This window comes from Oryza brachyantha, chromosome 2 (genome assembly GCF_000231095.2).
Source record: "Oryza brachyantha chromosome 2, ObraRS2, whole genome shotgun sequence".
Taxonomy (NCBI): domain Eukaryota; kingdom Viridiplantae; phylum Streptophyta; class Magnoliopsida; order Poales; family Poaceae; genus Oryza; species Oryza brachyantha.
Genome location: NC_023164.2, coordinates 26,629,608 through 26,641,444, shown reverse-complemented (window position 1 = coordinate 26,641,444; position 11,837 = coordinate 26,629,608). Strand labels below are relative to the sequence as shown.

Sequence of the window (11,837 nt, the reverse complement as noted above, 5' to 3'; positions counted from 1 at the left end):
TCTTATCTCACCGATAAACAGTCCACAGTATATTTTCATTTCTGCTTATACTTATAAACGAAAATTTAAATTTTCAACACTAAATTTGGAATTGATATTTTGGTTCTTTTCACCAAAGTTTATTTTTCAGTATTGTCTTACATATATAAAAAATTTTATTTATCAATTATTTTTTCGTTTGCAAATACGTCGTTTGACTTTTCCATAAAAAAACTCAAACAAATACCTTGTAGAAAACAAATTCTCCCTCTAACTAGTGGGTCGATATATTAGTTACATAATAGTAATGGATTAGGATTGTTATTTACACAAAACCCGCTGTTTAAAATCGACCCGACCTAAATATTTGCAAATTTTAATTTACAAATCAGCCCCAATTAGATGTATCGATTCGTTCGGTTATCCCACCACAAGGCGAACCAACCACCAAAACAACACCACACACACGAAGCCGAGCCATCCAATCCAGCGGCTGAGATCGCGCCACGTATGCTCCCCCGCCTGCTCCTCGCCTACCGCCTCCTCGCCGGCGCCGCCCCTCTCCCCGGCCGCCTCGCCCGCCGCCGGACGGCCGCATCCATGTCAGCCGCGGCGCTGGGGCACCGGGGCCCGACGGCGACGGCGCTGCGCCTGCGCGGCGTGGTGTTCGACATGGACGGGACCCTGACGGTGCCCGTCATCGACTTCCCGGCCATGTACCGCGAGGTGCTCGGCGGGGACGAGGCCTACGCCGCGGCGCGCGCGGCCGGGGGAGGCTCCGTCGACATACTCCACTGCATCGAGTCCTGGGCCCCCGACGAGCAGCGCCGCGCCTACGAGGTCATCGCGCGGTTCGAGCAGGATGGACTCGACCGCCTCCAGATCATGCCCGGTGAGCCTCTTGGCCTGCGTGCCATGGTGTTTTCTAGTACGAGTTCTGTGGTCGCGGTAGCTTGATTTCTAAACCTACTGGTTGCAATTTGGGTGATTTTGCAGGGGCGTCGGAGCTCTGCGGATTTTTGGACGCAAAGCAGATCAGGTGAGCGTTCTTGGCCCCCGTCTGGTATAGCCCCCGGTTCTAAAAATTAGTTCAGAAATGTAGCTCGATGTGCTTATTTTTGTTCGTCAAGATAGTTAGTTGAGCTGAATTGATTTTGTGCAAGAAGCCAATCCTGGACGGGAGATTTGTAAAAATGGGTCTCCGAGTGTATGACATGTGGGTCCATCTGTGTCTATGAAATGTGGACCCAGGGGTAAATCTGCGAAACACTACAATTGAAGGCCTATTTTTCCAATTTTTTCATCCTTGGACAGACTACAGAAATTGTACTGTTGTTGCTCCCCTTGCCTGTATCATCTCATCATATGGTAGTCTGTGGAGCACCCAGTTCTTAGTTCCGAAATGTAGCTAAATGTGCTTCTTGCCTTCATCAAGATACTTAGTTACGCTATCCATCCAATCCAAGCTGAATTAATTTTGCTTCTTAAGATTGATTTTGTGCAAGAATCCAATTCTGGGCGAACTAAGCAAATTGTACAATTGCTGCACCTGGTAATATTATTTATACACCTATTGCTTACAAGTTGATTGAATTAAAGCTTTTAATTGATTTACAACAGTACAGGCCGAATGTCAGAAAGATAGACAAATATTTCTGTTGTAGACTGGCAATTGGATGGCTGGAAAGGTCATCTGGAACTGAACCCGTGCATACTGCTATTTGAGATACACAGTTATCTCTATTCATTGCCATCTTTTCTTTTGCAGTAAAAGACCTTTGTTGTTCTAACAATTGTGAGTGTGCTCTATCTATTTGAAATGTGCGTACATTGTAAAATGTGGCTGCTAGGCCACATAAATATCAATGTACTGCAATATATATCAAAATTATGTCGTGCATTTCTGACGGGGTTTTCGTTAGATTGCACAATGTGTGTGACTATGTGCCTCAGTGCTGGGGTTGTTGATAACATCACTGGAGCGATCTGAAATAGTCTCCTGCCCTCCTTGTAGTGCCTAATGATACTTAGTTTGTGTTTTTACCATTTTGTAAAACAGCAGAGTTATTTAACTGTTTTTGTCTGTTTTTCCTTCATTATGTTAACGACATTTGCGGTACGACTGAGGCACTGAGACCTACCCTCTCTTTTTTTCAGAAGAGGTTTAATCACCCGCAATGTAAAGAGCGCAGTTGATTTGTTTCACCAGAGATTTGGTGTAAGTTGCTGTATCTTTATTCTGATCTTCAATTGTTCATGTATTCTGATAATTTTCATTACTCTGACCTGTTGAACATTGTTTATATTTGGGCACATTTTACTAAACTGCATGATTTTTTATTGATTATTTGTTGACCAATTTGTTGCACCGCTACTTTCTTGTGAGCCTTCCCAGTGCGTGTCCCATATTGTAAAAGGTAGGATGCTTGAATTTTGCGAAATTCAAGAGATTATTATAATGTTCTGTGAGTCTAATTTGTTTAATAGCTTGCTTCTAACCTTCCTATCTTCACTCAATCTGATCCATTGCTTGCTGTCAGCCCAAGTTGCAATTTATGCTATGTCTTTAATATGCTAATGGTACATATGTGCACTGAACTTTTTTCTGCAGATGATGTTTTCTCCAGCCTTAAGTAGAGAATTCCGCCCATATAAACCAGATCCAGCTCCGCTGCTTCATATTTGCTCCACTTGGAATATCCCACCAAATGAGGTGGTCATGGTTGGGGACAGCCTCAAGGATGATGTGAGCATTCTTTATAAATTAATTTCTATATAGTATGCTTTATCCCATGGATTTAATTGTCAGTCTGCAGTTTGAGTTATGTTTACATCATAGCAAGCAAATACATTTTTTTCTAGTGTTGCTTTTTATGCCATTTAACTGTAGTACTTACATTAGCGAGGGTACTAGGGACTAGACTGCCCTTTTAGCTCGCGGTCACGGTTTTCTGAATTTAGAAAGATGGTTCAGTGGCCTATGGACACTAATCCGTTGATTCTGAAATGCTTTCGTTGAAAAAAAATGTGCAGATCGTTTGTGGAAAGAGAGCAGGAGCTTTTACTTGCTTACTCGATGAAACAGGACGATATGGCCCCCATGATTCTTTGCCTGAAGATGTTCGACCTGACTTCAAGGTTTCTTCGCTTTCCCAAGTACTCTCGGTGCTGGAAGAGCATTTTGATTTGGCACCGGTGGCTTCTGAGAGCAGAATTTGACAGGAAAGTTTTAGTTACCTGTGATCTAACGTGGAACCAGCTCCTGCTCCTTAATACTATGGACTCTGTCAGTGGTGTTTCAAGTACCAGAATCCCGTACAGCTTATGAAGATCATGCTCCCCCACTAAATTGGATTACAGTTTGTGTTCGTCAGTTGCCCTCAAAATGATTCATCGTTTATTGTCAAGAGCTCCGATTTGATGTATAACCATATCTGCTTATACCTGTCAGTATTCTGTGGCACACGATGCACTCTGTCATAGGCAAAAAGAAACCCTTGTGATGACCGGCAGAATTTGCCATACTATTTGGGTGAATTTGTGTTCGTTCACCTAGCACACTGATTCAATACAAAAATTTTCAGTTTGTGCCCTGTTTCAACAAGTGCATATACATGCGCCAAACGCAAGAAAACAAATTGGCTCTTTGTTGTTTCATGGCATGCAGCATGTACCAATCTTGGTCAGACACAAACCAGCCAAGCATTCAGAGTTTGAACAGAACAAGCAGCCCACTGTCACCGTGGTCCTCGTGGTAAGTCAGAAGAGCACGTAGCTCCATGGTACAAAGGCCAAACCAAACCAACCGGCAAACACGTTTGCTCAAGAAGAAACTTTGAACAAAAAAAGGTAACAAGTTCATCCATTTTTTTTCTCTTTGCTTTAATCGCTTCAAAAGACGACATGAACAAAAAATTATTCAGCACGAAGACAGGTAGAAGCAACAGCCCACGGGCATGCTCATTCTGCATGCAGCTCACTGCACAACGTCGAGGTAACCAATCAGTGATAGAAATTTAACGCTTGTTTAGCTTGAAACGAGGAAACTAATTCCTTCTTCCAATATTTTGAGCCCTGCAGCCACATGGGAACAGAATGGAGACAAAAACAAAACAAAAGGAAGTGTCACAAAAGCCACACCCACATTGGCACATGTGTGAGGCACCACCATCTTGAAGAACACAGGTACTAATAGTAAAACCAATTAAACATTTACTACTAGTATTAGTACTAAGCCACACTGCACTCTGACAGTTGCAGTCCAGAACACAATACAGCTAACAGCCTCCTCATAAACTCTCAAGTATCAACCTGATGAACTGAAAGGCACAAGAACAAGCCTGCTGCAAGTCTGCAACTACTACAAGTTGCACCATAGAGCAGCATACATTACCTAAAAGCATTAAACTAAGCAACCAACCTGAACCTACTGCAAGTTTGTTTCTTCCTAGATTCCTTTGAAGCATCTCCTTCCCGCCAAAATCACTGATCATACCACAAGGTTAGCTACCTTGTCAACAGCTGCACAGCAACGAGGATCAGAGCAGGCTGTCAGCCTTGGAAGGCAGCCTCCTGAAGAAGTTCATCAGCGGAGACGGCATCCTGCTGCGGAACCTTGGCGGCCGCAGAGCATAGAGGCCCCAGAGCCCAACCAGCACCTTCATCGGTATGGTATATGCAATGACCGCTGCAAGAACACAGGCGATTGCGAAAAGCAGTGTCGCCCTCGGGTCACGCCAGCTGAGAAGAGCCTGCATTCGCTCACCCTGAGTCGCAATGTCGCCAACCACCGTCTGCACCCTCCCTGCCACGCTGCGAAGGCGGTCATACCTGAAGCGCACAACATCTCCTCGGCTCGAAGGGAATGTGTCAAACTCCTCATCCAGCTCATCCACGGTGGCGGCATCTGCATGGGATAGCCTCATCTCCATGTGAGGCGGGTGCCTTGGGCGGACACGGTACCTCCATAACCCGGTGAATGCCATCGCCAGGAACGCTGTTGGAAGAATCAACTCTGGCATTGTGACAAACACCAGGAATGTAAATACAGCAAGGCATGAATGCACCGGGCGATGCCAAGAGCGGACAAGTTCAAACCATCTGCCAATAGTGATTGGACCAGAGAGCACGGTGACAAGGCGGAAGAAGTTTGCCTTGCTACGCCGCATGCTCCATAGATGTGAACGGTGGTCTAGCATGTACTCAACAACCTCTCTGCCAAGTGGTGGCTCAGCGCGGCCAAGGCGAGCTGCTACAACATTGGTAGCCTGGAAGCGAAGACTCTCAACCTGGCGCACAAGCAGCGGCTCGATATAGTGCATCTTTGGAAGCAGTGGGCGCACATAGGCATGGAACATGTTGCCAGCATTGCCACAGCAGAAGCGCACAGCTAAGTGAAGCTCTCCCATCTTCTTGACCCCTGATGGATGCAGCATGAGAAGGGGGTAGGCATGTGTATACACCCTATCAGTCTCCAATGTCGAAAGCCGGATACGAACTTTGCCGATGCAATTATCACGGACAGCCAATGTGGTATTCCCCGAAGCTGGTTTGTCAACATGGCAATTGTCAAACACACCAACTGTGATCACAGTGCAAGGATCAAACACCTCCCATGTGTACTGCTCATTCCACCTAGGGCACACAGAGTCGACGACAGTACGAGTGCGAATCCACTTCTGGCCATACTTTGCAACACAGTATGCATCTGATGTTGCACCTCTGCCGTCACGAGTCTTCATCGGTATCAATCCAGTTGCACCAAGAACACCAAGCTCAAGAACCCCAACATGTGGTTGCCACAGCTGTTTTCCAGTAGGCCGGAGATCACTGCTGTATGCAGTAGCCTCATCAAGAACATGATATCCCCCATCAAGACTTAAGCGGAGATGCACGCGGCTCCCAAACCTATTCGTGTTGCCACTCCCGACATTGCCACCACCAGCGCCACGGTCGAGCCCAAACCACCTGGACACGACAAGCTTCTCGTCCCATCGCCTCTCAATGGAGGATACTGGAACAACAAGGCGGCCAAGAACATCATCCCTTCCTGGTGACACATGATCCTCCAGAGACAACACCAAGAACTCCTCAAATGGCTCAGCAACCACAAACATCAGGTCTTCATTCCAGAATGGGCTTGATGGTCCCCGGTTCGCCGCCACTGGTGCCGGCCGTGTGCGCAGCATTTGGCTCCCGACCTGCGCGCGCACAAACAGCTCCGGGTACCGGCCAATCGCCATTGGCCCCTTGTCCATGGGGATCAAGTCCTGGGCTTCAATGACGGACACACGAAGATACCACAGCTTGGGGGCGACATACACCTTGGACTTGATGGAGCCCAATGGTCCATAGCCATGGACGCCGGCCGCCTTGGAATGCCAGGCCTCGGCGAAGGCCTCATCGGCCTGGGTGCCGAACCAGACGGCGATCATCACCTCCGCGGCGCCGCGCTCGCCCTTGCGGTCCTCCATGATGTGCCACTGCGGCGCGAGCGTGCTGTCCGGCGGTGCTCGGCGCGGCACCTCGGAGAGATCGAACCAGACGCGGCCGACGTGGTCGTCGCTGCCGCGCGCGCGCACGAAGACCTCGACGAACGAGGACTGGATGGTCTCCTTGGAGAAGGCGAACACCTGGTCCCAGTGGTGCGCGGCGGTGGCCGGGGTCACGCCGCGGTAGTTCCCCAGCTTGACCTCCGCGACGGTCTCGCCCACCGCCGGCACGCCGCGCGCGCGCACCACGCGCACGTAGAGATACTGCATCTGCTCGACCAGGTCGTAGGTCGCGCTCGCCTTGTCGGCCGTCGTGCCGCCGCCGAGGCGGGGCCGTGTCTCCTTGAGAGAGAAGTCGCCGGGGCCGGAGAACACGGCCGAGGCGGGGTAGGGATCGGCGAGCATTACAGGCTTCATGAGCACCGGGGCAGGAGGAGGCAGGATGTCCATGGGCGCCTGCGGCTGCGGAGGCGGCGGCTGCACGGCCACCACCGGCTGCTGCTGCTGCTGCTGCTGCTGCTGCTTCTTGGTCCCATTGACCGGCGGCGCGGCCACCACCTCCGGCCCAGACACCACCGCCTTCACCGGCTTCTCCGGCTTGGACTTGACAACAACATCCCCGGAGTTGATGCGATAAATCTTCAAGGTGATCTCGCCGCGGATGTGGGAGAAGAGGCTGCGCTTCTCAAGCGTGTGGAGCTGCGGCACGACCTCCTCCCCGGGGGCCGGCACGCCGGCGCACGCGACGCGGACCTTCCCGAGGAAGTTCCGCCCGTGCGGCGCCGCCACGCCACCGCCGGCCCCGGACGCGGCGCGCTCGTTGTACACCCCGACGTCGATGGCGCGGTAGGGCAGGCCCCCGGGGTCGGCGACGGCGAAGACGAGGCGCTCATTCCACACGGGGTTGAGCTCCTTGGGCCTGGCCCGCGTGCGCAGCTTCTGGTGCTCGAACTCCACCTCGACGTACGCCGACGAGGAGCCCTGGCCGTCCTTGGGCATGAGGTTGTGCGCCGCCACCACCTCCACCACCAGCTTCTCCGCCTTGGCCATCTCGCCGCGGAGACCTCCAATCCACGGCAACCCCAATCACCACCAAAGATTCAAACTTTATCCAAGATTTCAAACGACGGACAATGGCCGAGCTGCTCTCGCGCTTTCTTGGGGAGAAAAGGGTTTATACGGCAGTGTGGGGTTGGGGTGAGGAGGAAGACGAAGAAGAGCTAGGCAGGCGCGCGTGGAGGAATCTCCATCATCGCAATCGATGAGGTGAGGTCAGGGAGGGAAAAGAGGAGGAGGAGGTGGGCTCTGCTTCGAGCTCAGAGGCGGTGGAGGTGGAGGTGGTGGCAATGGTGGCTGGCTGGCTGCTGCTCCTGCTGCGTGCTTCGCTTTGTTTTTGGCTTGGACTTGACTGCTCTTCCGTTTCCGCTGTGCTGGCCGGTGCAGTGCAATGGGCGGTCAAAACGAACGGAGAGATCGAGCAGTATCCATCCGATTCAATGCAGTGTGAACTGGAGTGGTGATCTTTTGCTTGGATCAGTGTTTTTTCCACCGGTGAAAGTCTCAACGAGGTTGTTAATTACTCGTAGGTTAATGCAGTGGTAAATGCATGCACAGTGGAGAAGTGAAAACGGCAGCTTCATCAAACAGCTTGCTTGCCAGGCTGCCTCCTCTGCTGCAGTGTTGCAATTGCCATGGGAGCTATGGAAGCCGTGTGCTGGCGGTAGGGCGGTTATGGTGCGTTTTCCGTGAAAAGCATGAAAAGTGTGGTAAATTCAAAATTAAAATTTTGAATTCAAGTCTGATGGTAATGGCAGTTTGGGCTCAAAACCGCACGATTTGTGGTTTGTGAAAAAACCCATCGGCAGTTCAATCCGAGGATAAAAAATAGATAAATCTAAAAAATATTATAAAATTAGAAAAATAATAAGAAATAAGTAATATGATATATTTAGAACAATTATGACATGGTAAAAAACAGAAAATTTAGCACGATATCTCTTAAAATAGAATAATTATATATGACAATTCATTATTGGTTATTAATATATAACATAATTGAAAGTCAAAATGGACGTCTATTTGGTGCAGGGTTGCAATTGCCGTTGGAGCCATCGAAGCCGTGCGCTGGCAGTAGAGCGGTTACTGAGAGCTTTTTGCGGAGAGCAGAGAAAGCGTGATAAATTCAAATTTAAAATTTTGAATTCAAGTCTGACGCTAAGTGCGGTTTGGGCTGAAAACCACACGATTTGGCAAAAAACCCATTACCAATTCAATCTGAGGATAAAAAATAAAAAATCCAAAAAATACTATAAAATATAAAAATAATATCACATCTGTTTCATATTGTAAGACTTTCTAGCTTTATTTAAATTCATCCATTGATGAATATAATATATATATATATGTCTAGTATTTATATGAATCTAGTTAATGCTTGAAAGTCTTACGTTATGAAACGGAGGGGCAATTCACATTTGGTAATTAGTATATAACATAATTAAAAGTTAAAATACACGTCTACACCATAATGCACTAGCATAAGTATTATAGTTAGGCCTTTCACGGGCCATGATGAACAATACTATCTTTCTTCCTTTTTTTTCATTGTTCCTGGGCTAATAATATTTCGGACCTTAATCTTTGTTAAAAAAATCATGTATTTCTTTCACCAAACAACTGTATAAATCAATACCTATTACTGATATTTTTTTAAAAAAAGAATCTCATTTTTTTTAACTTGGGACGAAATTTGGCAATTCAAACCGCACCCTACTGGCTACCATGGTTTTCACTGACCATGCTCCGCTGAAAGGTTCCCCCTACCGCCCTTGGACGGGGTTATCGTATCCGACAGTAAGCATATAACTACAAGAAATCACATATAATTTATTGAAATTCTATTTTATTTTTTAATACCTAATTTAATATGGTTACCACTTATTACTGTTACCCTACACCTATTACTGTTACCCTAGGAGTAATCGTGTGCCTTTTGAGACTCAACGGAAATACTAGCAGGAGCAATGAGGAAATTGAACGGCTTTTGTGTAGGTTCCCATTCATTGTTCATTATCAACGATGGATTATTGCAGATATACCTTTGAAACACGGTAAATTATATTTTAAAATTATATATATAGGTTTCTTATTTAATCTTTGTAAAACAGAGTACTTAATTTAGTTACTATGAATTTACTCTTTTAAATAACTACTCGTATCATATAAATAGATAATTATGATAATGTGAAATATCTTATGAGAGAGAAAACCTAAGCTAGGGACACCTATCATTTAAAAAAGAAAGAATTATAATCACATCATCATTTATTGTTTTGGTACACCTATGAATACATGTAATGTATACACTACTTCGTCCTAAAAAAGATAATTTCTGGATTTCTAGATTTAGTATTTAACCATCCGTCTTATTTAAAAAATCAAAAAAATAATCATATGTAAAGTACTATTTATATTTTATCATGTAGTAATAATAAAAATATTAATCATAAAAAAAATTTAAATAAGACGAAGAGTTGAAAATTCCATCCAAAAACTCAGAAAGTCGTTTATTTTGGGAGGGAGGTTATAGTCTTTTTTGTGGTGAAAAGTTTTAAATAAACTATACTTAGAGGAGAGATTTATGCTAATTAATACATGCTCGTATATATCACTTCCACCATGGGATGGACCAAAAAATGATGGGCAGAGAAAGAATAGTACTCCCTTTAATATGTTTGATTTTTTTACTCATAATGTTTGATTATTTGTCTTATTTATTTTGCTTCTGACTTAGTTTATTATAAAAAGAATTTTAAGTACGACTTATTATTTTGTATATTTATATTAAATTTTTAAATAAAACGAATGGTGAAAAAATTTAAACATCTTATATTATCTTATGTTATGAATATAAGATAATGGAGGAGGTAGTAGTACTTATCTCTTAATGGAGTATAATTTAGGGCTGGAATAACTTAGGGAAAATGGGAGTTTGGCGCGAAGCGAAGAACGAGAAGTGGATAAGCCTGCCGGGGTACAAGCACGCATGGGGCCCGGCCGCGGAAAACACGGCGGCCGGTTCTGTCGCCGGCGGCCCGTCGGCCGGGGCTTCGTGCCGACGTGCTTGTTTCCTTTTCCGTTGGTTCGTGTGTGTTTGCTGTTTTAAATTTCCGCCGTATTTATTGGGAGCAGGGCTTGCAGCAGTGCAGCAAAGGGGTCTGTTGTAGTTGTTGCATGGACGTACGACGCCAGTATTTTTTAGCAGATTTTTCTCATATTTTTATCGATTTTTAGCACACACCTCTTGACGGTTGAATGATATTTTTCTAAAAAAATACATATAGAAATTTATTATCTTATTATTCTAAACATGGAAGAGAAAATACTATGTACCCTTGAATAAATAAGGAATGCATGGGAGTGTGAGATTAAGTGAAAATAAAATAAAAAATATTTAATGGGAAGTAATTAATAAGATAAATAGTATTGTAAATAGTGACAAAAATACTTGTATTGTGTGATAAGATTCAAATAATAGAAATGATTATATTTTAGAATGAAGAGATTAGATAGTACATGCTCTGACTGTTCCAAAGTGAAATCATTATTCAAATATCATACCACAGTGTAATCATTTATAGTCTGATTCGTATGATTTCGATCATTTCAATTATTTCAAAGTCAATCAGAAACTTGGAAAGAGAATTTAATTATTTTGAAATTATAAAATTGATCACTGAGGTGATTTAAAGGAATTTGAAACATCTTTTTAGCCTATATCAATAAAAAAATATTTATATTTTGGATCATATCTAACCGGTTAGAAAATTATCCGAGTAGCTGCAGCTGCCTGCCTTGTATGAGTATATCGATCACACACGTCGGACCAATCTGCCATTTGCTACCTGGATGTGGAGCGGCCGTCCAACACATCTTTTATTTTTAACCAACACATCTTTTATTTTTAACCATTATCCCGAGGAAGAGAGCTGTTCTTATTATAAGAGAGGATATAAGAGTATTTCTTTAGTAAGTATTAGGTGTTTTAAGGGGGAGATGTGTAGTTAATATATATTAATAAAATATAATTGATGTAATATAAAATATGTAATATGCATAGTATGTTGAAGTACACACAACTATGGATGAAATATTTTTACATGATGGTTCAAATAGAGTTACGTAAGTTTAAATTTAAATAAGTTGTTGGACATTCAGCATACTCTCAGGGCTCTTCGGTTCCGAGGGAATTTCGTCGATATAAATATGAAAAGGTAAGGAAAATGATTACATATACAAACTACTCTATACGAATGTTTTCGAGAGGTTGAAATGGATGTGTATTTTTTTCTATATATAACTGTTATA

The 11,837-nt window shown here is 44.6% G+C and overlaps 2 protein-coding genes across 3 annotated transcripts; one reads left to right on the top strand and one right to left on the bottom strand.

Annotated features, from left to right (window-relative positions):
* The first annotated feature begins 312 nt into the window (after window positions 1–312).
* LOC102719562 (haloacid dehalogenase-like hydrolase domain-containing protein At2g33255) lies at window positions 313–3,618 on the top strand. 2 transcript variants are annotated; one of them, XM_040520858.1, is made up of 5 exons: window positions 313–871; window positions 976–1,018; window positions 2,140–2,197; window positions 2,591–2,725; window positions 3,013–3,618. In XM_040520858.1, exons 1-5 carry the CDS (start codon window positions 382–384, stop codon window positions 3,196–3,198), a joined length of 912 nt encoding a protein of 303 aa, XP_040376792.1. In that variant the 5' UTR covers window positions 313–381; the 3' UTR covers window positions 3,199–3,618. The 2 variants fall into 2 exon arrangements, with proteins under 2 accessions (XP_040376792.1, XP_006649169.2); XM_006649106.3 differs by having other exon boundaries at window positions 314–871; window positions 2,137–2,197; window positions 3,013–3,617.
* Window positions 3,619–4,062: 444 nt separating this feature from the next.
* On the bottom strand, window positions 4,063–7,520 carry LOC102719276 (FT-interacting protein 3-like). The gene has a single exon (XM_040520857.1). It carries the CDS (start codon window positions 7,518–7,520, stop codon window positions 4,518–4,520), a length of 3,003 nt encoding a protein of 1,000 aa, XP_040376791.1. The 3' UTR covers window positions 4,063–4,517.
* Between the last annotated feature and the right edge of the window lie 4,317 nt (window positions 7,521–11,837).